Genomic DNA, 24,797 nt, shown 5'->3' on the forward strand with positions numbered 1-24,797 from the left:
TCTCTTCATCCTCTTCTCTGAAGAATTTCAAAGGCTGCGGCTGCCCCCCATGTGTCCCCTGCTTTGTGCCCATAGCGAGGGCTGCGGCATGCGTGGGTCTCTGCCTCAGCCACGGGGCTTTCTTCTCTCTGCCGCTGAGCCCGCGGGCAGTGCCCTGACACCACAGCTCCCCCACAAGGGACATCAGCCTGGCCGTGGGGCTGGAGACGCAGCCTGGGGCTGGCCAGCGTCCTGCCTGGCTCTTCTGAGCTTCCCCTCCACACACCTGCTCTTCTCCACGCCAGCCAGGGGCCAGACGGGGCCTCAGAGTCCGGACTCGGCCTCTACTCGTTCTGCGGGGCCCCTGGCTTCTTGCCCTCTCAGTGCAGAGGAATGGCGTACGGTGACAGGACCATGGCAGAAGGAGCCCCGTCAGGACCCCGTGTGCGTCTACACAGTCTACACAGGTGGGACAAGAACCCACACGGGCCACACAGCCTTCCTGGATCTGCCACTTGCTCTCTTCATGACCCCAGGCAAGTTCCAGAACTTCTCCGAGCTCCAGTCTCCTCATTTTGCAAAATGACGGTAATAACACTCACCTAGTGCTGCTGTGAGATGATGTATGTTCAGTTAACCATGCGTGGGAATCTAAGTGTGTGTGTGTGTGTGTGTGTGTGGGTTGTCCCCAGCCACACAGTTCTGGCTGGTTCAGTGGATGATGCAAAGTGAAGCAGAATTGATTCGACTTGGGGAGAGGGCCCTGGAGGGTGGAAGGCGGGGAAGAGAGGGCAGAGGAGGGGTGCCGAGGGGAGGGAATGGGGGAGAGTGATCTGATGGAAGAGACTCCAGGGGCAGCACAAGAGGGCCTGACCTTTCATGAGCTACCATCCCACCCAGTCAGGAAGTTAGGCTAACAGGCCAATGTGCTTCACCCAGACATAGACTCACGATGGTTAAACAAGAGCCTGAAGGAATCACACCCACCCACCCAACTACCTACCCACCCCCCCAACACGTGTGCGCACGTACAGAGGCTAACAAACACATTAGAGCGTATACTTCCAAGTAAGTATTGTGTTCAACCTCCTCCCACCCATCCCCAACACACACCAAGAGCCACGGTGAGAGGCTGTGCACCTGTCCCACTGGTGGAGGGGTGGCAGTGGGGACAGTCCCCAACCCTTTGGGACGGTCTTCCCAGGCAGTATCCCACCCACATGGGACAAGAGATCTCATTTCCTTCGAGTCTGATAATGCTTTATACCCATAGTGGTACCCCGAACTCTCAAACTGGGAATTCAAGGCTGGTTTCAAAACCGGTAACATATGTCACCAACAAGGGGCTCTCACAGCACTTGACCACAAAAAGAGCTCTAAAGAGGGTCCTGGACCATAACAGTGTCATCGGACAGGTGCACAGAGCCCCCGTGACCACCTAGGAGGAGGTGTGCTCGCTTGCACACGAGGTCCCGAGGTCCGGCTGGTTTGTCACCAGATCTGTCCTGCTATTCTACCGAGACAAACACTTTGTATAATCCTAGCAGGTGCTGTTTATTTCATGCCTGTTGCAGCAGGGACTGGGCTTGTCCCGTAGAATCTCACTGTATTCTTACTGGAACTTTCTAGAGTGGGCATTACTGCTCCCGATTCCGAGAGGCAGGGTGGCTAATTCCGCCCAAGGCCCAGAGCCAGGAAGTGGTAGGAGGGTGACTGTATTCAGGGGCGCCCAACTCTGAGGTCCATGCTATTTCCATTCTGCCCCCCACAGTCATTCGTCCTCAGAAGGATGCAGCAGGCTTTCCTTCGTGTGGGTGTCACACACGTGCACACACGCCACGGCCATTCTGTTTCAGATCCCACTGAGAATGAAGGCTGGTGGAGAGTGGATGTGAATGCAACGTTCTTCCTTTGGAGACGGACTAGGAAACATAGTGGAATTTATGGCGGCACTTCCAATCTTATTTTCTCTCAACTTGCTGAGTAAATTCAGCCATCTTTCTGCCTGAAAATTGGTTATTATCACCCAACTCAAGCCCTGGGGTTCGCAAGAGACTAGGAAGTTCTCAGCGGCAAGCGGTGGTCGGAAAAGCAGGGGATAAGCTGGCCAAACTCCTCTGGGTTGCAATTTTCAGTATGCATTTATTTCAAAGGTGAATCCGGTACATTTTATTGAGCCAAAAAGCAAGAAAGTGCTAGAAATCCAATAGCGACATGTCAAAAAGACCCAGGATCCAGCTTGAGGAAGCTCCACGGGCCGATTATGGGTTACTATGGAGCATCAAAGTGAAGAATGACAGCGATAGATTGAAACACACTGAATAAGAAAAATAATCCATCAGTTCATACTGATGCTAAATTATTTTAAAGGAAGGTGAGAAAGGGAAGATCCTTTTTATAAAAGAATGACAAATTGGGCATGCAAGCTGGTGCAGCCACTCTGGAAAACAGTATGGAGGTTCCTCAAAAAACTAAAAAGAGAACTACCCTACGACCCAGCAATTGCACTACTAGGCATTTATCCACGGGATACAGGTGTGCTGTTTGGAAGGGACGCATGCACTCCCATGTTTATAGCAGCACTATCAGTAATAGCCAAAGTATGGAAAGAGCCCAAATGTCCATCGAGGGATGAATGGATAAAGATGTGGTATATATATATATATATATATATATATATATATATATATATACATACATACATACATATGACGGAGTATTACTCAGCCATCAAAAAGAATGAAATCTTGCCATCTGCAACTACGCGGATGGAACTGGAGGGTATTATGCTAAGTGAAATTAGAGAAAGACAAATATCATATGACTTCACTCATAGGAGGACTTTAAGAGACAAAACAGATGACCATAAGGGAAGGGAAACAAAAATAATATCAAAAGAGGGGGGGGGGACAAAACAGAAGAGACTCATAAATATGGAGAACAAACTGAGGGTTACAGGAGGGGTTGTGGGAGGGGAGAGGGGCTAAATGGGTAAGGGGCACTTAGGAATCTACTCCTGAAATCATTGTTGCACTATATGCCAACTAATTTAAAAATTAAAAAAAAAAGATTACTCCCCCCCACCAAAATGACAAATAAAAGTAAAAGGAAAGATAGAAGTAGAAAATCTGCTTATCACAACCACAAAGGTAGTAACTGATTCAGGTTAGACTCCTCTCAGTGGATACTCAACCACCGAGCGAGAGATTTCTGGGGAGGAGAAGAGTCACAGTTTCGAGTTATCCCTCAAAGGGAAGGGGCGCCTGGGTGGCTCAGTCGGTTGAGCGTCCGACTTCGGCTTGGGTCATGATCTTGCAGTTGGCGAGTTCGAGCCCCGCGTCGGGCTCTGCGCTGACAGCTCAGAGCCTGGAGCCCGCTTCTGATTCTGTGTCTCCCTCTCTCTCTGCCTCTCCCCTGCTCATGCTGTCTCTCTCTGTCTCAAAAATAAACATTAAAACACACACACACACACACACACACACACACACACACACACAAAACAAAACAAACAAAAAAACAAAGGGAAAACGATACCTCCAGACCTTGACAGTGGAGAAATCTGGTGCACATCACCTTGACCAGCTGACCAAACGTAACCTCACCAATAATGGGGCAAAGTGACAGGAAGTGTCTTCAGGTATGAAGCACGAAGGACTCACATCTGGGTAATTTTCTTGCCAAGAAGGTTTAACCTGAATCTAATCAGGAGGATGTAACTGGACAGATCTACCCTAGGGGACATTCTGCAAAACTGGCTGAGCTCTTAGAAATGTCAACGCCGTGAAAGGTAGCAAGAAACAATGAGGGATAGTTCTAGATTTCAGGAGTCTAAAGAGTCATGACAACCACATTTCATGTGTGGTCCTTGATGAGATCTTGTATCAAACAATAATAAAAATGGCCACAAAGGACATAATTGGGACAGAGGTATCAATGTGAAATTTTCCATTCTTTTTTTTTTTAATTTAAAATTTTTCTTTTGAGGTGGGGGGTAGAGGGGTAGAGGGAGAGAGAAAGAGAATCTCAAACATGCTCAGCACAGAGCCTGATGCGGGGCTCGATCCCTTGACCCTGGGATCATGACCTGAGCCCAAATCAAGAGTCGGACGCTCAACTGACCAAGCCACCCAGGTGTCCCTCGCTGTGAAATTTTCTGAGTGTGAAAATTGCACTGTGGTTCTATAGGGCAATGCCTTATTCTCGGGAAATTCTACTTAGGGGTGAAGTGACATGATGTCTACAACTAATTCTTCTGCTTTCCTTTTTTTTTTTTTTTTAAGTTTATTTATTTATTTTGAGAGGGGAGGGAGGGGCAGAGAGAGAGGGAGACAGAATCCCAAGCAGGCTCCACGCTGTCAGTGCAGAGTCTGAGGCGGGGCTCGCTCGAACTCACAAACCGTGAGCCCAAATCAAGAGTTGGACGCTCAACCGACTGAGCCACCCCGGCGCCCGGAGAAGAGACCTTTCTTATGGGCACAGCACATATTTGATTAGAACAAAATCCCGACCGACTTGTACTTGGGCACCCGGTGGCTGCCGTGCCGTCACGGCCAGCCTTCCTGGGTGAGGAGGCAAGGGGATGAGTTTCCCCCCCGGACGCGTGTTTGCGTCCCCCTGAAATTTCCACCCAACCAAAACTCTGAAACAGAACACAGCTCACCCACAGACAACGTAAAAGCCGGAGCCGACGCCCGTGCAGTCAAAAATCCACGAGTGACTTCTGACTCCCCACGCCCCTCCAACTGAACTACTAAGACCTACGTTGACCGGAAGCCTTCCTGATAGCATTAACCGTCAATTCTCACGTTATTTTGTACACTATATGTATCACATACTGTAGTCTTCCAGGAAAGTAAGCCAGAGAAAAGAAAATGTTATTACGAACACGGTACGAAAGAGAAAATACATTTACAGTGCTGTGTGCACTGTATTAATCAAAAACACCCGCATGTTAGTGGACCCGTGTGGCTCAGCCCATGCTGTTCGAGGCTCAACGGTATTTGCATTCCCCTCTCTGCTTTGTTTTCTAGAACCTGCAAAGCACACTTAGTAGAGGCTGCTTGGGATGCATATTAAGGAAGCCACGGTCACAGTCCTTCCTCAGTGAGAGGCTGGACGTAAAGAATTTCCAGCCCTGGAGCCGGACGACTTCTATTTGAAGCCCAGCTCAACCTCTGACCTTGGGGGAAGTGTTTAATGTCTCTGAGCCCCAGTCTGCACATCTGTCGAATGGGAAAAATAACCAAACGTTCTCAAAGGATGGCTGGCAGGATTGAATGAGATAATCACACAGGGCGCACATAACGCCTGCCAGGTAGTTAATTCCTTTTCATTGCCAGTGATTCCGATGATCGTTACCCATCATCAATAGCTGGGGCCCTGACCACTACCTGGATGCCTCCAAGACAAAGAGCTGTTTTCAGAGGAAGCCCGTTGCATCCATGGGCAAGTCTGATCCTTAAGCTGATCCTTAGCAGCTGTCCCTGTGTACCATCCACACTGGCAGCCTAGCAGTCCCAACCCTCCTCCTCCTTCCGGAAGAAGTCAGGGGCAGGCTGGGAGGCCACTTACACCTGTGGTGTCAAAACTGCTCCAGGAGCGCTCTGGGTCCCTGGGTGCAAACCGCCACAGAGGCTGCTCGGGGGGACACCCCTGGTCTCCCTTGTGGGCTCCCTGGAGACCCAACGCCCAGAGCGGCCAGCACTGGAAGGCCCCCTGCTTCCTTGGCCTCTCACCATCCGGAGGGGAATGTGGTCCTCCTGTCCTGGACCCTCCAGCTCCCTCCTCTGACAAAGTGGCCACGTCCACCAGCCGATCCAGTCCAGGTTGGGGCAGAAGGGATGCGGAGGGGGCAGGGTGGGGGGTTGTCGCCCTGAACTCTGGCCTCCCTGCTCGGCAAAGAAAAGGACGGTTCTCTGGAAAGGATAGATCCGCCAGTAATTAAGTACCGTCCTGTTATTTGCATTCTGGTCCCTGGCGGCAGATCTGTATCAACATCCCCAGGGCAAGACAATCTTGTTTCCCCAACAAAACCGATTATGCACATCAGGCCTGGGGATTAATCACCAGCCGCAGGGGTGGGGAGGCGGTGAAAGCAGGTGGAGATGCCGGAGGGAGGAGGGAGGGATTGCCGGGAGGAAAGGCCGGAGGCCAGGCCGGGCTTGGGGGCCCAGCTGCCCGTTGCTCATGCTTCTGGCGACAATCCCCCTTCACTAAGACCCTGTGCCCCTCCCTCCTCTCCGTTCTCCCCATTTGGCAGTGTCCTGGGGAGGGAAGGGCCAGTCCAGAGTTCAGGGCATGGGCACAAACATGGAGTAGGGACAAGCCCAAAAGCCTTGGGCAGGCCACTTCCGTGCCCCCAAATACAAGATGTCCTTCCCTTACTGATCCCGGGTTGCTACATGCCCCACCTGTGTGTCGGATCCAAGCCCCCCCAGTGCTCCCCGGAGATAGCAGAGTTCTCCTGGGGGCTGGGGAGCAGGGGCTGGTCACAGTCATGACCACAGCCCAGCTGCTGGGAGTAAGCTCCCCGACCTCAATCCTTGTTGCATGAGCCACTCCGTCTGGCCCCCTACCTAGACATCCTCCATTGGGCTCAGCAAGGCAGGGTCCTCATACTCCCGGGGCAGGGCTGTCTTCCCCCCTCCACCCCGACTTCCGCCACCCCAGCCTCCCAGTAGCACTGGTGTGGGAACATCTGTCCCCCAAATGGCCACGCGGGCCCCCCCACCCTAGTTCCCCTTCAGGGCACAGCAGGGGCTCTGGCAGCCAGGAGGGAGGGGAGGGGAGGCTTGCCTGTACTCCAGCGAGAACTTGGTCAGCTCCCTGCTGTTGTGGAGCCACTTGAATTCCAGCGGCCAGCTGCCCTCGGCCATGCACGTGAGCACCAGGCGGTTCCCCTCCAAGTGCACCTGCGTTCGCACCGGCTCCGTCTTGAAATAGGGGGCCACATCATCTGTGGTAAACAGAGACACAAAGCCACCAGTTAGCAGTGCTCACCTTCAGGTGGTTGCTCACGTGGTGCCCTAACGCCCTGGGCAGACAGAGCAGGTGCAGCCAGCTAACTTGCTCAAGGTCACATGGCCGGGAAGGACTTGAACTTGGGTCGGTCTGACTTCGGAGCTTGATCTTCAGAGGGAGTCCTCCACCCCTACCAACCAGTTCTCGGCCTCCCTCCTCCCAGACCGCGCCAGGCTCACGGCCTCTGCTGCCACCGCCCTGTTCTGGTGCTTTCTGTCGCTCTCCCCTCGAGATCCCCATCCACTGGACACCTTGTGATTCTGGGGGCACTTACTGCCCTTTGGTCAAAGGGAATATAAATGTCACAAGGAAACCGGGGGAGGGGTGGGTTGATACGAGTGGCAGGTGGCAGGGACGTCCCGAGTCCTGCCCCGAAGGCTGGGAGAGCCCGTCAAAAGCATCATGGGCAGAGTCCATCCGGCGGGCCCTCTCCACCGCCAGGTTGTTTGACCCTTCTGTCCTCTTACCCTCAGATTTGGCCAGAATTAGGTGTCTGTGGTCTGCAGGTGGGTTCACATTCACGTCAAGGCCTCACCCTGGGTTCAAGTGCAGACCGACCACTCAGAGCACCAGCGATATACGTCTGGGGCCGGGTCAACTGGCATCATGCCCCACCCCACACCCCAGGTCTGAATCTCATGAGTGCATAGCTTGTGATTACTGGGGGGGGGGGGCCCTTCCTTGAACCTCATCCCTGCTACCAGCTCTCTTTGTGGGGGCCGCTGGAGGGCAAGCCTGGGTGTGTGTGGAGGGAGAGCCAGGGCAGGCAGGTGCTGAGCCCCTCCCCCCCCATCTCTGCATCACTCCGGACAACCATCCTGCAGCTTACCGCCTTCCAAAGCCCTTCAGGAGGTCCTCTTTTGGGGGCGTGTGCTGCGGGAGTGGCACCCACCCCTGGTCCCCTGGTCCCCTGGTCCCCCGCCCACCTCCGGTGGCAGCAGAGGGGAGAGAGGCGAGCAGGCACCCATTTGCCCGCAGCCCACTCTGCTGAGGCAGCGGCTCTGCCTCTGTTTGACAAATGGGCACATTCGCACTTCAAAGGCACATTCCTATTCCCCAGCAGCGTTTGAGAGCCCTTTGAATTGCGTTTTTAAAAACCCTCTGTTAGTTCCTGTCATCACTCGTTTGTTTTAAAACAATAACACTCCTAGTGATTCAATCCCTCCGATGCGATGCGGGGCTGATTCAGAGCCAGAACATCAGAGGGGGCGGGCGGGGCGGGCGCTTGCACACTCGCTCGTGCACAACACGTGTGCACACGCGCTCTGCACTCAGACCCCCTCACCTCCGTAACCCAGTTCACTGGGCAACCTGTTATCACGTCCGCCTGTTCCAGTCCAGTGCTCGGGCTCTCCGGGGCGCCTGCCTGGAGCCCAGCAACAGGAGCTACGGGCTGATTCCAGCGGCTGCCCTGCCCGAGATAATGACTCTGGGAAGAGGAGGGCGGGGCTGCCCTTTCCTGAGAACCTGCTGGGTACCACCGAGCCCCGAGCATCCCTGCATCCCCCCCCCATCCCTAGTTACCCTCCGCAGGAAGCTTGGGAGGAACTGAGGCTCCTCTCCCCCAGCCCCTGCGGTGTGGTCCGCCCTCCCCCTGCCATCCGATACAAGGATCTGGCGGGGGGAGGCCCTACCCAGCACTGAGCAATGTCAGGAGTGCAGCCAGCTGGTTTCCCTTGATAGGCCTGCCGTCTTCCAAAAGCAGGGGATGGCGGGGCGACTGGCAGTGCGGCAGTAGGGGGGAGGCACCCACAGGGAAAGGATGCTGGGGTGGGGGGCGGGGGGAGCCAGCCGGGTGTGCACGTGCACCCGTGTGCATTGTCTATGCGTCCTTGAGTCTCCGTGTGTATCTGTGTGTGTATGTAGGTGTGTGCTCTTGTGTGTGTATCTACGTGTTTGTGTGTTCAAGTGTGTGTCTGGGCACATGTATACGTGCGTTTACGTGCAGAGAGAGATGTCTGTGCCGTGAATGCACCAGTCGTGGACCCTGGGGAGCTTACTTATAACCTTTTTGCATTTCAATCTCCTAGCTGTAAACTGGGGGATACGTTTGTTGTATCAAATGAATTAAAAAACGTAAAGAGGTTAGAAACGGTGCCTGGCACACGCTTCAGGCACATGCTTTACTATTAAGCGTGTGGGCAGATGGGCAGACTACAGGAGAGAAGAGCTCATGCCCTGTTGGCAGGCACCGGCAGCACCTTTCACAGTCTAAGAGCTTGGATTGTGCAGTTTACTACTTGTGCAACTGTGCACAACAGCCCTGTTAGCCACTTTCTCAGTGGGAAGGAGCTGAGAAAGGAGGAGAAAGAAATTTGAATTCTTGAATACTGAAAGAATCAATATTATACGGGTGTCATTCCCTTAAACTTTTCCTCACTTGGAAAACACACGCACACACACACACACTACAGTTTTTTTAACTACACAAAGTGAATCTAAAGTTCACACTTAAAAAAATGACAAAAGAGGGGCGCCTGGGTGGCTCAGTCGGTTAAGTGGCCGGCCGACTTCGGCTCGGGTCATGATCTCGCGGTCCGTGAGTTTGAGCCCCGTGTCGGGCTCTGTGCTGACAGCTCAGAGCCTGGAGCCTGTTTCAGATTCTGTGTCTCCCTCTCTCTGACCCTCCCCCGTTCATGCTTTGTCTCTCTCTGTCTCAAAAATAAATTAAAAAAAAAAAAACGTTAAAAAATTTTTTTAAAAATGACAAAAGAATACCTAAGAAATTCTGTAAAAGTGTAATAGGTGAAAAAGACAAGCCCAGATACCGAACTGTATTATAAAGTTGCAATAATTAAAACAGTGTGTTCTTGCACCAATAATCTGATGAAATGACAGACTCAGAATCTAGAAATAGACCTCAGTACATATGGGATCATTTAATATATGATGAAAGTAGAATTTCAAGTTGGTGGGGAAAAGATCAATTATTCACCAAATGGCTTTGGAACAGCTAGGGAGACATTTGGGGCGGGGGGTGTAGGGGGGTGGGGAATAAAGTTGAATCTCTTCCTCACACGTTTCCTCAAAATAAATGCTAGATGGATGCATCAGTGTTTTAAGCGAGAAAAATGAAATTCTAAAGGGAGTAGACGAAAGTCACAGAGGTTTAAAAATATATAATCTTCAGGAGGTGATGCAGTATTAGACAAAGTCCAGGAAGTCATAGAACAGATTGATAACTTCAGCTATATAAAAATTCTGCACGGAAAAAAAAAATACCCATAAACAAAAAGGCAACAAATGACAAACTCGGGGAAAATATTTGCAACTTCTATCATGGACAAAGAGCTCATTTTCCCGGTATAAAAAATATTCCCATAAATCAGGAAGAAAAAGATGAACTAACCAACTGGACAAAGGATCTGAACAGTTCACAGAAAAGAATTACAAATAACTCTGAAACACAGACAAAGATGCTGAACCGCCTGATAAGAGAAAGGCAAATAAAACTCAGTAAGATACTGCTTTTTCCTATCCCTTGGGCCACGATCCGAAAGCACGATAGGGCCCCGTGCTGGCCAGCCCGCAGGGACCCAGGCGAGCGCGCACACAGCTATGTGGGGTTGTAGCTCGGGACCATATCTACAGAGAGTAGTCTGGAGGTTCCATCGAAACTAAAAATGCATGCCTTCCCCCTCCCTGCCCCCCCCAATCCCCAGCTCTTCCCGGGACTGCTCCTTCACAGACACACCTGTGCATGGGTAAAGTGACAGCATTTCTTAGCAGCATTATGGTTTTTATTAAATGTTTATTTTTGAGGGGGGGGGGGAGAGAGAGAGATAGCGAGCCAGGGAAGGGCAGAGAGAGAGGGAGACACAGAATCGGAAGCAGGCTCCAGGCTCTGAGCCATCAGCCCAGAGCCCGACGCGGGGCTGGAACTCGCAGACCGCGAGATCGTGACCTGGCTGAAGTCGGACGCTTAACCGACTGAGCCACCCAGGCGCCCCAGGGAAGGCCCTTTATGTGCATGGGACACGGGGTGTGGCACGGCTGGGGGCCCCTGACCGCCGGAGTCTGAGACCCTTGAAGGAAGAGCCGCCTTCCGAGGCGGACAAGAGGCCTCAGTCTTGGGCTTCCTTCTCCTTTCCCGTAACAGTTCAGGGGTCCCTGACTGCCCTGCTAAATACCCGCATTGTCATCCTTCTACGCCAGGCTCCAGGCTTATAAGAAGCTTATCAACTCCAACTCTCCCCTCCCTCCTGCCCCCAGCGAAATAACGTCCTCTTTCTCTGGAGTCCCTCCACAGCTCCAAGGATTTGACTTCCCAGCCAGCCCAGGCCTGGGAACCCCACTTTCCTGGAGCCAGAATCTTGCTAGCCGGGGTGAAGACCTCCACCCACCACCCGATTGGCCACAAGATGTCTATTGCCCTCCAGAGCCCGCTTCCAGGGGCAAATTCCAGCCCATCCCAGCTCTGAAACGTGCCAAAGCCTGTCCCTTGCAGCTTGTCCCTGGGCACACAGTAAGTATGGCTGCTCGGTCGTGGGGCATCTCTGGAATGCCTGGGAACAGGGAGGGGGTTGGGATTCTTACAAACTTCTCACCTCACCCTCCCCTGGTCTCTGCACCTTTGTCCTGGGTTGACCCCCGTGGCCCGCTAGCCCGTCCCGGCTGGAAAGCCCTGTGCTCCCTGGAGCTGGCCGGGCCCTGGGCCATGGGAAGCAGGGATTCAGGGAGCCCCCTGTCACCGAGCCTCACTTCTCCCCACACTTCTGTGTCTGCTGCCTTTCCTTCGTGCTTCTCATGGAACTTTCCATACGTGGAGCGCTTTAGGCCCAACATCTCAGTTAAGAGGCATGAGAACTTCCAAGGAAGTTGGAAGCTGTCATCACCCCCTTTTACAGATGAGGAAACAGACGCTGGGGAAGGTTTGGTCATCTGACGCTTTCTCCCAGACGTGAAGTCAGGTCTGGCCGATTCCAGAGCTCTGGATCTTTCCATATCTGATGCTCAGCTGGCCTGCTCTTCATACTCTGACCTGTGGCCTCACGGTATAAGTGAGGGACGGTGCCTGGTTTGAAGCCACAAGGAGGGGTCATGCTGGTTGTATGGCAGGGACATTCCCAAATGTCACGGCCCAGAGCGAGATCCAGGGATGAGAGGCGGGCTGGCTGGGAATGCGTCGGAGACTGGCCACCTCGGGGTGGAGGCTGCAGGGGGGTGGACTAGGGGGGGTGCAGGGAGAGAAGCCCCCACCCACTCACCGCTCAAGGCTCCAGGTGCCCACCTTTTCCAGGGGTCTGGCTTGAAGGTCCCAGGGTGGGGAAGAGAATCCGGGTTTCCATCCCAATTCCTACGCTAACTGAAGTCTGACCTTGAGCAGAGTAACTTTGGAGCCTTCCTTGTCTTATCAGTGAAACAGCTTCTAACGCCTGCCCCAGAGGCTGCTGGGAAGGTCAAAGTGAGCTAACGCACGCCACGTTTGGAGCACTGGTGCTTGGCACCCCCAGGCTGCTTGTTCTGCAGAACAGACCTTTGCAGGTGATCACACGGGGGGGGGGGGCGGCGAGGATCACCCCACCCATTTCCTGCCTCTCGGAGATGTCCCACATCGGAGCCTTCCACATGCAGCTTCCTCACAGCCACTGCAAGCTGGCTCAAGAACTGAGTCTTGCCTCGGGATGCCTCGGAATCGCGGGGGCTGCGGGACATCCTGCACAATGTCAGGAACTCCTGCACGTCCCTCTCCCTCCCAAATCCAGGTGGGGAGGTGCTAAGCCTGGGGCTGCCTGGAAAGGGAAGGTTTGGGAATACCATGCCAAGGGCACAGGAAGAGGCTGCCATGCATGACCCTGCGGGAGCCCCTGCCTTCCAGAAACGTCCGGGGAGCACATGCCGTGGCAGGTGTTCGCGGGCACTTTCTGAATAATGCCTGATAAAGGCCAGGGGACCCAGGGATGCTCCCTTCTCTCCTCCCGCCCCCGGGGCCGAGCAGGGCATGCCTGCTCCCACCCCATCCAGCCAGGGCAGTAGTGGCCCAGCCCCGCAGGCCCTCCCTTCTGGCTTCCCTTCTGCCTCCCACAAATGAGATGCTAATTTATGCCCCTCCACTGTCTCCTGGCAGATGCCTGGCCCAGCTCAGCCCCAGAGCTGCCTGCATGCCAAGTGCTTCATTAGCCAGGAAAGAAGGCTCTCGCCCTCCTTAATCTAATCCTCGCCAGTGACCTTCAGGAGCCAGGCACCTTCTGATGCCGGGGCCTGGGAGGGTGGGACAATCAATTATGCCTCGGCCTCCACAGCTGCTGCCGAATGGATTTCTCGCTCAGAAAAGCATGTTCAAAAAGCATCTAATGGAACGGATCATCAATTTGTTTGAATACACATTTAATCTGATTAGGGGGGCCCAGCCACCGGGGCAGCCAGTGCAAGTGAGCCCCAACACGGCCCTGGGGAACCGTGAGTGGGGTGGAGGGGCCCCGCGTGGGGAAGGGGAAGGAAGGGCGTATGCCCCAAGCCCACCACCAACCAGCTTGACCCGCTGTACCTTCAGCCAGAAAGTCACACAGAAAAGAAGAATGAACCATGCAGAGGCCACAAGGGCTGGGCAGATGCCTCCTGCTTTTCTACAGCCCCAGCACGGGGCACAGAGCCCGGGGCAAAGAAAATGCTCAGGAAATAAGTGAATGAACACATGAATGGCGAATGAATGGTGATGAAGCCAAGGGATGCCGATCTTGTCACTTCCAGGAGAAGAATAATTGACGACTGAATTGGGTTGAATGATGCACTGCCCTCTCCCCCGCCAAATTCATGGCCTAACTGGAACCTCAGAACGAGACCCTATTTGGAAACAGGGTGTTGTAGCTGTAATTAGTTAAGAGGAGGTCAAACGGGAGTCGGGTGGGCCCCGTGTGACTGGTGTCTTTATGCGAGAGACATGGGAACAGAAATGCAGGGAGAGGATGGCCATGTGACGGTGGAGGCGGTGCCGTTGACCGCCCAGGGAAGCCACGGATTGCCAGGAGCCCCCCACGAGCTGGAAGATGCAGGAAGGATTTCTTGCCTCCAGCCTTCAGAGGGAGCGGGGCCCTGCCGACACCTTGGTTTCAGACTTCTGGCCCCCAGAACTGTGAGAAAAATCCATTTCTGTTTGAGTCACTCAGTTTACAGTACTTTGTTACGGCAGCCCCAGGAGACAGATGCAATGCCTCACAGAGACTTGGGTCTGTCATTGCACATAAGTCAGCCTGTCAGAGAACAAAGAGCACTAACTAGGAAGTGAGTCTGGAGCCCCAAGTCCTGCCGGTCTAGACCACGACCTTCTTCAGACATGTCCGCATGTCCGCATGTCTGCCATGCCCCAAGGCCTTTGCTTATTCCACTCCCTTTCCCCAGAGAGCCCTTTCTTTCCTTCTTTGCCAGAAAAATGTAGGTGTTAAATCTGTGTTAGTTTCTGCCCTGTGTCCCCTCTAAGCTCAAATGGCCTGTCCTCTGTAACTCTTTTCCTGCTGTCCTCCTCCACATCCTTCTGACTTCTGAGGTCCTTTGCCTCCCTTACAGCATAGAGGATGCACATCACAGCCCCCTGTGTGGTGGCACCCATGCTGCTCTTCCACTGGAAGACAGGGACAGGGGACCCCTCGCCTCTCCAGCCCCAGAGCCTGGCAGTGAGTCCGGTGTGCAGGAGGGCCCAGATCCGTGAATGCAAAAGTGGACACATAAACTTGCCGTTGAACACGGCCAGATCATCTCCCTCGTGTCGGCAGACCCTGCCGGGGGACCTGGACCTTCCCTTCCAGCTCCGGTGTTGCAAGATCTGAGGAGTGGTGTGGGTTACGACCTCGCTGGGCCCGGGGCAGGCTTACTCGGATTCAAACCTGGCTTGGCCACTCACTAGCTGCGTGACCCCGGGGGCAGCTCCAGAGCCCCTTTGAGTCTCCGTTTCCTCACCTGGGAACTGGGCTGTGGGCAGCGGCCTCCTCCTAGGCCTCGTGAGAAGGGTAAGGGCTGAGACCAGCGCCGGGCACAAATGGCCCATCCTTACGTTTGCTCTGAGCCCTGTCACAGCCAAGGCCTCCCGCTGGAACTGTGCAGGTGAGGAACGCCTAAGCAGCCCCAGCCTTGGGCGGAAAGAAGGGGGGTTCTCATTTCCAATGGGTTTATTTTGCAAATAACAGAGGGGAAGGGAGACTTTCCTTACATTTCGGCTGGAGGGTTAGGAGATTAAAATGACACCGCGGATTAGAAGCTTTTGCCTAACGGTGCTATTATCATTTTCCTGTATTCAGATTCATTTGAGCAATAAAAGCGCGTAATAAAATTTTCACTAACTCCTGGATTTCTTCCCACGAAGCTCCATTATGGCTGTGTGGATGATGTTTGTCTCCCCCCCTCCGTGACCCCAGGGCGGGGCACCTGCTTGGCACAATTCTCCGGTCTTTCAGCTGGGACCTGAGACCCCTGGCCATGAAGGGACTCGGCAAAGCTCAGCTGTGGGGGTCAGCTGCCCGGACAGGCCTGCGCGGCCCCACAGAGACTCGTTCCACTGGCATCTGGCACTTCCCCAGGGGACCGTCTTACAGATTCCTCAGGTGAGCTCTCTCCAGCACGTGGGTACCACCATCAGCCCGTCTCTAAGCTCTAGAGATGGAGAAACATCTCACCGGCCCCGAGAAGCCAAGGTACGGATATTTTCAAGAACCTACCAGCCTGTGGGTCCCCAGCGCCCCACGATGGCACCACCAGACGCAGGGAACCGAGGCCTGTGCCAGGGCAGTGGACAAGTGGTCCCAAGCTCTGGGTACCATGCTCTCCCTTGTCTCCTGTTTCCCACTCTTGAGAAAGGCCATCACCCAAAGGAGACTGTCCACTGTGTCTGAGGAAGCGAGGACAGAAGGGGACGGAAGACCAGAAGAGGGGGTCTGACTTAGCACTGGCATCGACGTCCTAATACGCACCAGAGAGCTCAGGCGCACGGCAGCATAATGGGGGTTCCCCCCGGGCCTCGGCATCCCACCCAATTTCAGTGGCCCTCCCCTCCCCTCCCCTCCTCTCCCCTCCCCTCCCCTCCCCTTCCCTGACATCAGCGTGGGCCGCTCAGCCCAGGGAGAAGGGAAAGAAGGATGTTTGGTGAAGACCTCATCCCCACCAGCCCCCCCGTGTTTCTCACTTAGGCCCCCGACCACTTTGGGGGAGACATCATTACCATCCTTTATTCCCTCAGCAAAGCCCAGAGGTGAGCGGAGCGGGGTCACCCCGAGTCAGGGCCGGGTTTCGAACCCGCGAGGCCTCTGATGGCCGCATCAGGTCGACGTGGTGTTCGAGCTCCACGGGAGAGGATTCCGACGCCGTGGCCCCCGTGGCGGGTTGGTGCGGGGGCGCGGAGGGAAAACCAGAGTGGCGAGTCCTGCTGCCCCTCACGCAGAGGCCGAGGCATGGAGCCCGCCGCCGAAGAAGCACACACACTCATCAGCCTGGTGACCCCCGTGTCCCGGCGCTTTGCGGCGTGTAACGAAGACCGTGGAGCAGAAAATTGGAGTTCAATTTGCCGTCCACGCTGCGTGGCGCCCAGCCCATTCCAGTCCCTGGCAGGTACCTCTGAGCTCCATCATAAATAATAATACCACGCGGCTCTCTGGGCTGCTCGGCAGATACAGACCCCAAGCGACTGACAAGCTGTGTTATACACAGAGGCCTGCACGCGCCTGCCCCACCCGGGTCCCTCCAGCGGGCCCCCGTGCCACCCTCCTTTCCTGCTGTCACCCACCCCCCCAACACACACACACACACACACACACACACACACACACACACACCCCTCTCTGGGCCCATGCCCAATCTGGAGGGAGACAGGCCCTCGTCCACCCCCGGACACTGAGCTCAGCTCCTGCCCCGAAGTCCTCCTTGCCCCCTTTCCCGGCACTCATTAGCAGAAAGCCCCCGGGGGCCTGGCAGACACCAAGCCCCTTGCTGTCCCTAGTGTGGGTACCACAGTCGCTCCGCCTTGTTTTATTCATTTATCTCTCTTCTTAAAACACAGTCATGTTTTAAATGTTTATTTATTTTCGAGAGAGAAAGAGACACAGAGCGCAAGTAGGGGGAGGGGCAGAGAGGAAAGAGGGAGACACAGAATCTGAAACAGGCTCCAGGCTCCGAGCCGTCACACAGAGCTCGACGCGGGGCTTGAACTCACAGACTGCGAGATCATGACCTGAGCAGCAGTCGGACATTCAGCCGACTGAGCCCCCCAGGATCCTCTTAGAAAGGGATCTGGATCTGCTCGGGTCTGCAGTGTGCCCTTGTCTCCGAGAGAAGCGGTTTCTCTCCTCCAAACTGCACAGGGTGAGTGGTAACACAGGCCCCTCAGATGAGGGGCAGCTGCTCCCCTGGAGGCTCCACATTAGCTGCCTTGGGACCCACTTGGGGGAGGCCCACCGAGGCAGCTTCCTCTGAGCGGGGCCTGGAGACTTCCCCAGAGGAGGTGCTTTGGGGCCGAGAGCAACAGGGCTCCCGTCAGAACAGTAAAATGTGGTCGCACGTTGTGTGATTCCACGTATAGGACACAACCCGAACAGGGAATCCACAGACGGGGCAGAGACTGGGGGCTAGCAGGCGGTTGGGAGCCTGAATGAGCACGGGGTCTCCTTTTGGGGCGATGCAGGTATTTTGGAATTAAGCAGAGGTGGTGACCGTAACCACTGCGAAAGTTCTCAATGCAACCGGACCGTTCACTTTTAAGAGGTTGATTTTATGGCACTCGAGTCGGTCTGATCCCAATTGAAAATGAGCCAAAGGCAATCTGGTACGAAAGGTCTTTCCCTGGCCCCCCGCCCTTCGGCTTATCCCCCCTCCAGGACTCCCACTCTGCCTTCCGTCTCCCCGGCCCCAGCTGCTGATTAGGAGGGAGACTATTGAAGAAGTTCCACGTGCTCCTTCCTGTCCCCGGAAGTCACCTGGCTCCTCCCCTCGCTCCCTCCTCCTCTCATCTGCTGTGATGCTCAGGGGCACGTCCCCGGTCAGCTGCGGGGTCCTCTCTGGGATATGGAGGGCAGGGCTGGGTTTGCAAGCAGTCTTGGGAGCACAGGGCTAGAAGCTGTGCTAGCCGCACGTGAAGACCCTTCTGGGGCCACTGCCCAAGCTACAGGCCACCTGGAGTGAGGGCCGGAAGATCTGGCTTGGCAGTGGATGATGGAGGGTGGGCCCCATCTCTGCACTTACAAACTGCTGGGCACCGAGGCAGCACCGCGGTTTTCTGAGCTGTCCTTTGCTCCTTTGCACCGCAGACAGGAGGGGTCCCGCCACACCTGCCCTGCCCGGGTTTCTTTAGGATCCACTGCGACAGAGTCTAACAACCAGGAACTCAAGGTCTGGCCGAGTGCTGGCCACACGCGGCCTCTGTTTTAGCGTTGCCCATCCTGTTCTTCCCGCCACACAGTTCTTCTCGCCCTGGGGGTGGGCTACTAAGCATCCCACGCAGGCAGGCCGAACGGAGCCACTGTTAAGGTCGGTGAATGGGAGGTGGCCTGGGTTCAGATGTAGGTGGACGCTGGGATCTCCTTTCCTTGCTAATCCCATAGATCAGGGCCATCAGAGGGCGGCCCAGGGCGTGAACTCTGAGGATGGGAAAGGAAGGAGGCAGGCACAGCTCAAGGGGCATGAGGTTCAATGACCGGCTGTCCGACCCCCTCATCCCCCGCCCCCTGCCCCTGCCTGCCTTGCCCTGGCCTGGCTGCTGGGCTCACGTGCCCCGGTGCCAGGTGGCTTTTTCCGGGCAGCACCTGGCAGTGCTGTTTGGGGAAGCAGAGGGAGCCTGCTCTGGAAACCTACAGCTCATCTTTTGTGCCTTATGGTGGCCGAACCAAAGGCTGCAGGGGACGTGATGGTATTGGTGCCCCGATGTTGGTCCTCTGCCAGGTGTCCACCTGGAGGTCAGGGCGTTTTCTTCACCGGCCAGTGGCACCCCTGGCTTCCCCTGATTGTCACCGTGTCCCCCACAGCGAATGGGGCTCCCAGGCCTCTCCAGAGGAGCCTGGGCCTGGCAGAGCATGCTGGGAAGCAAGCGAGAGAGACGGAGGCAGGATTCACACCAACGAGACGGGCCAGGTTTAAGCAAGAGCACATCCATGGCGCCACGGTTCACACGGACACGGGGTCTGTGTTCCTGACACTGGGCCCCACGCCTTCTAGGTACGAGGTCTGGCCACCGGGCAAAACCCTGGCTGCCGTGGCCTCCCACCAGCTCCAAGTATCTCGAGTAAGAAGCATTTGTGGAACTCACCTAGTCTAACCCCTCTGGTTGGCCAATGGGGAAACTGAGGCAGAGGAGTTTAAGGGAGGACTTGATCCCAGTTTTTCTGACCCCAGGTCACTCTGTCTCACTTGATAGCTCTCGGCCTCATTTTCCCCTTCTATAAAAGGGGCCCGAGGGCTTAACAGATGTCCTCTGTGCTATTCCCGTGTAGCTGACACACCTGGGCTTTCCTGGGGCAGACCGGCTGATGCTAGGAGAGCCTCTTCTCCCCCAAGGGAACCCGAGCTGCCGCTCTGGACGGAGGGAGGCCGGGGTGCCTTCCAATGTTCCCCACGGACCCTTGCTGTATCCCCTGCCGCGCGGGGGATGGTGTCCCTGTTGTGAAATAAGGTGTCTGCAGACGTGATCAAGTAAAGATGAAATCACTACGTACGCGTGGGTCCTGATCTGACACAGAGAGAGACACGGAGAAGACGCCAGGTGAGGACAAAGGGCAGGATGCAGCTCAGCCACGGGAGTGGGGATTGTGGGGGACACCAGAAAGCGGAAGAGGGAAGGAAGGGCTCTCCCTAGCGGCCTTCACGCAGAGCATCCGAACCCTGACTCTGGACTGGGCCTCCAGAAGGGTGAGATAAGACATTTCTTTTTTTTTTTTTTCTTAAAAATTTTTTTTTAAATTTTTATTTTTAATTTATTTTTGAGAGAGAGAGAGAGAGACAGAGCACAAACAGGGGAGGGACAGAGAGAGGAGGAGACACAGAATCCGAAGCAGGCTCCAGGCTCCGAGTTGTCAGCACAGAGCCCGACGTGGGGCTCGAACTCGTGACCCGAGCCCAAGTCAGACACTTAACTGACGGAGTCACCCAGGTGCCCCAGAGACAAGATGTTTCTGTTGTTAAGCCGCCCTAGCTGGTGGCACTGTGCACGGACCGCCCCGGGGCAACTCACATGCCCCCCCCACCAACGCCCACCCCTCAAAAAAGCCAGCCTGGAGCAAAGCACATCCTCTCTGAAGGCTTCACGGATGTCCCTTCCCGCGGCAGAAGCAAGCCCCCCGCTTTGTGCTTACTGAGCCGCATCCGTGGTCATACCAGTACCTGCTGTGGCACCTGCCACATGACTGAGCACTCCGCTGGCCTGGAAGCTGTTCGAGGACACATCTCACGAGGGCCCCCACGGTGCCTTCAGTCCCTAACCTGGCTTTGTGCACGGACTGGACGCTCGATGCTAAACGAAGGAATAAAGGCACACCTACTCTGGCTCGTGGGGTCGAGCCCCGCATCGGGCTCTGCTTTGGATTCTGCGTCTCCCTCTCTCTCTGCCCCTCCCCACCTGCACTCTGTCTGTTTCTCTCAAAAATAAACATTAATTTTTTTTTTTTTTTAATGAAGCAATGGATTAAAGAATCATCTTGTTTCCAGAGGCTCTGTTCTGACTCCTAACCTGCCCTGCCCCGGACCTGTCACGTCCCCTTCTCTCTGGTCACTTCCATGCAGGCCTCAGCGTGCCCTCCCTGGCCCCACAGCAACGTCGTGCCAGCCACTCTGTCGCAGGGCCGAGCTCAGCTAATGATGACAGACGATGCCCCGCGTGCCAGGATTGGCATGTTGGCAGGAGGTGGCATCGTGATTGATGGCCCCGCGTGGCTCTTTCCAATTTGCTCACCGGAAGCCAAGCCTTTCTGGGAAGGAGAGCAGCTGACCCCCTCCACCGCCCACTCATGCACGTGAGTCTGGTCTCCTCTCCTTCCCAGAACCGAAGCCCTTGCCCTCTCCCTGGTGATTGGCACACGGCGGCAGATGGCATGTTTCGCTTTCACGGGCTCAGAAAGCGGATAAGATGTTCCTTGTGGACCCGCTACTTTTCCCTCTCATCCAGAGAGGGTGATCTGGGAGTCACACACTTACCGTCCTCTCCCTTCCGGCTTGGCTGGAGAAGGGACCCCAGCCAGGGCCCCACACCCCCGGGGCCAGCCTCTGTCTGTGGTTATGAGGGCCAGTGTCTCTGCGCTCTCTGCGTGTGGCCCCCAAGCCCAGGTAGGTATGACTCCCATTGCACAGATAGAAAAACGGGGACGGCAAGACGCGAAGTGTTTTAGCTTTGGCTATAGCGAAGGCCAGTGTGGGCCCTGGGGTTTGCGTTCAGGGCCGTCCATCTCCAAAGTTCACGTGCCTTCTGCTGGAACACGCAAAGTAGGTTTGGAACGGCGACGGAGCCGTCTTTCGGCCCTCCGCTGTTCCGCACAAATCTCGAGGCAGGGACAAGAGTCTCATCTGCCATGGTGAGCACAGAGTTCCCGTGGGTGTGGGCTGGCCTAGGGTCACAGGGAAAAGGGCAGGGCCAGGTCTCCAGCGGGGGAAAAACCTCGACACCCAGCACATGGCGGGGGCTATCAAGAGACTCACTTTCCCTGGGACCTGTGTGACCCTGGGTGAGCCCGGCTAGTTCTCCAGGCTTCAGTTTCCCTGTAGGTCATGACCGGCCTCATCTTTGCCCATCTCTCCCCAGGGAGCTCATGAGTCAGTGAGAGATGGCATCTGAGGCCAGAAATCAGGAGGGGCGAGGGTCTCGTCACCAGTAGGGTGAGACCCAAGAGAGGATGATCCCAGGCGGGAACTGATAGGAGGAGGCGGTGGTCCCCAGCAGCTGCCCTTGAAGGGCTGAGGCCAGGAGGGTCCCAGGAGGCCTCTGCCCGTTGCCCAGCCATGCCCGGCCTCGGGGAGCAGGAGGGCGAGCTGGGAGCTGTGGTTTGGCAATGGGCAAACCCAGCAAGGGAAAGGAGGGGTTTACAGGAAGGCTTCAAGTTACCGGAAAGGACAATAAATTAATATAATAGGGCCGCTTGGCTGGTGACAAGGGATAAAACATGTGGTCCAAAATAGCCCCATGCAAGATCGTCAAAAGGATGAATGAGAAGGCAAGATGGAGCGAGGGAAAGAGCGGGAAAGGTGCTTTCAGAGCGGGGAGCAGGGGGAGGAGGGGACAGGAGGCAGCGTGTGGGGTGGCCGGGCCTCCTGACCCTCCACCGTCTCCCCCCGTCTCCCCTCACTCCCTTCCTCCGCACCTCAGCACTCGCTGCCCCCCTGCCAGCTTTCCTGGCCCCACCGCCCCCACCACCTCCCTAGAGCCTTTTGCTGCCTCTGGCGCCCAGCTCACGCAAGTGCTCTCGGCCTCAGTCAAAATGCGACGTGTGCGTTTCGCTCGTGCACCCACGCGCTCGCTCAAGCTCCATTCGCTCCTTCAACAGACGCCGTGCGAACACCTACTACGTGCCAGGAGACGTCACGGTGAGCGAGAAGAAAGCCTCTGCCCTCCGGTTGCCCTGACGCACGTGGGGGGTGGACGGGCCACCAGATGCAACGGAGTGAGGCCCGTGACACATCAGGCCTCCGGTGCAGCTGCCGGGGCCACGAAGGACCCTCGGGGCCAGGGGCTCCCAGCAGCACTCTGAAGGGAGAGCAGGCCGCGTGCCAGGCGGGGGCGTGCATTTGTGCCACAGCCAGGAAACGACAGAAGAACGACGGCTTCCAGGAACTTTGTGTGCCTCGATGCGGACACGGGGACGATGGCGAGAGAGGGTGTGGGCGGTGCGGGCAGTGAGGCGGGAGACGGGGCTGGCTGGCACAGCGGCCACGGAGCAGGCCTGTGTGGGATGACCTTGGATTTAAGCTCTGGCTTCTCCACTGAGGAACTGCACGACCTTGGGCAAATCATTCAGTCCCTGTGAGCTGGTTTCCTCACTTGAGGACAGTGACGTGGGATAACAGCACCTGCCTCACAGAACGGCGGCCAGAAGAAAACGAGACAATTGCTGGCTCTTGAATGAATGAACGGTGGGGGGGTCAGGGTCCCCGAGCATGAAGGGCTTCTACACCGTGCCAAGGAGTTAGTTGTCACCGAGGGCGGTGGAGCGATGCTGGAGATTCCGCGTGTGTGTGCACGTGTGTGTGTGTGTGTGTGTGTGTGTGCGCGCGCGCACGCGTGCGCCCTGGGGGCTCCCTCGGGCGCCAGAGTGGCCCCGGCTGCTCTCCCAACTCTTGCCCAGTTTCCTGGAGGACAGCGATGGTGCTGCATGACCCTTGGTGGGGATGGAGGAAGGATCCCCACCTTCTCAGCACAGGCTCAAGGTCATGACTCCTCTTGCGGACCTCTCCCGCTCAGTGAACACTGACTATGGGCAGGCCCTTCAAGGCGCCGCAGGCTGGCAGGAGAGATAGGATTCACAAGGGCAGCGATGACTAATGATGTGAGGCGTTAGGGAGCGTGGCACCTGCAGACGCGAGAACCAGGCGCGACGGGCACGAGGCACAGGGTGGGGTGGGGGGGCCGCCCCGAGGACTGGGTGGGCAGTCAGGGAGCTCCAGGGAGGAAGGAGGCATCACGTGAGTCATTTGCTTGTTGATTAATCCGGAGGCACTGGACCGTCAGCTCCGCACCGGCCACCGTGGGATGCGCTGGGACGCAAAGGGGGAGCAAGACCATGCTTACGAAGCTTAGACTCCAGCAAGAAATGCAGGTGTTAACCCGGGGACTGCAAGAGCAAAGATTCTCGAAAGCAAGGTGTGGGGGGGGGGTGGTGGGTACACAGAACGCAAAGGAGGGACCTCCCCAAAAGTGACATGCCAGCCAAGACTGAAGTCAGGCAAGAGCGAGAGCAGGTGTGCCGGAGTGTAAAGGGACAAGCAGCCTGGCCCGCTCATGTCAGAACCGGAAGGGGGCCCTTGCGTCTGCAGCCCGGGAGGAGAGGAGGAGAGGAGAGGGAGACAGAGCGAGAGGGAAATATGCGGGCTCAGCACCGGCCGTGTGACTTTCTCCCACGGATCCAGACTTTCTCCCGAGGGCAGTGGGAAGCCGCTGGAGCGACAGGGACAGGACTGTAGTTCTCTCTGTGCCTCTGGCGGTGCAGGGGGCGTGGGAGGAAGGAGGTGAGAGAGGACGCCAGAGTCCAGCTGGGGGCTGCTGGTTATGAGTCCAGGGAGAGATGATCTCCTGGGGGGAAATGCCTACTCGGCGGACCTGGCTTTCTTTCGGGGGAAATTCTTCCTGCCCAGACAGAGGGGATGTGGAGGACAGAAGAGGGGGTTTAGCTTGGTCCCTGGGGCCGGCAGCGCACGTAGAGGGAAGCAGGGGGACCTGGGAAGGCAAAGGTCAGTGGTGATGGTGCCGCTTCCCGAGACCCGAATGCTGGAGTAGAAGCCGGTTTGGTGGAAAGACCCTAACTCCTGTTTTGAGCGTGTGGTGGCCTGCTGGACGTCCAGGACTAGAACCCAGGGCTGGAAAAGGGGAGTAGAGCCCGGGGTTAGAAGGGGGAGCAGTGGGGAGGGAGCTGCGTGGCCTCTGTGGAGCCCGCCTCCAGCCTCGCCGGCTCTGGGGACCCCGGCCGCTTCACAGTCACGCACGCACGTACGGCACAGAGGAGGAACTAGGTGCTTGTGTCACGCCAGGTGGTCCCAGGAGCTCTGGACGCACATCTCACCAAATCGACGCAGTCACCCTTCAAGGTCATTATTGCCCCTCTCACAGATGGGGAAGGAGCAGTGCAGTGAGGCTGGGATCTGCCCAAGATCACACAGGAGTGAGCAGCGGAGGAGGGATTCACACCCAT

The 24,797-nt window shown here is 56.1% G+C and overlaps 1 protein-coding gene across 1 annotated transcript in view; it reads right to left on the bottom strand.

Moving 5' to 3' along the window:
* The window catches only part of SDK2 (sidekick cell adhesion molecule 2), a 264,141-nt gene that overhangs the window by 131,841 nt on the left and 107,503 nt on the right, over positions 1-24,797 (bottom strand). Inside the window, exon 2 of the mRNA XM_030296416.1 lies at positions 6,775-6,934. Coding sequence (XP_030152276.1) covers positions 6,775-6,934 — 160 coding nt within the window. The remainder of the gene's footprint in view (positions 1-6,774; positions 6,935-24,797) is intronic.

Source organism: Lynx canadensis, chromosome E1 (genome assembly GCF_007474595.2).
Source record: "Lynx canadensis isolate LIC74 chromosome E1, mLynCan4.pri.v2, whole genome shotgun sequence".
Lineage (NCBI taxonomy): Eukaryota > Metazoa > Chordata > Mammalia > Carnivora > Felidae > Lynx > Lynx canadensis.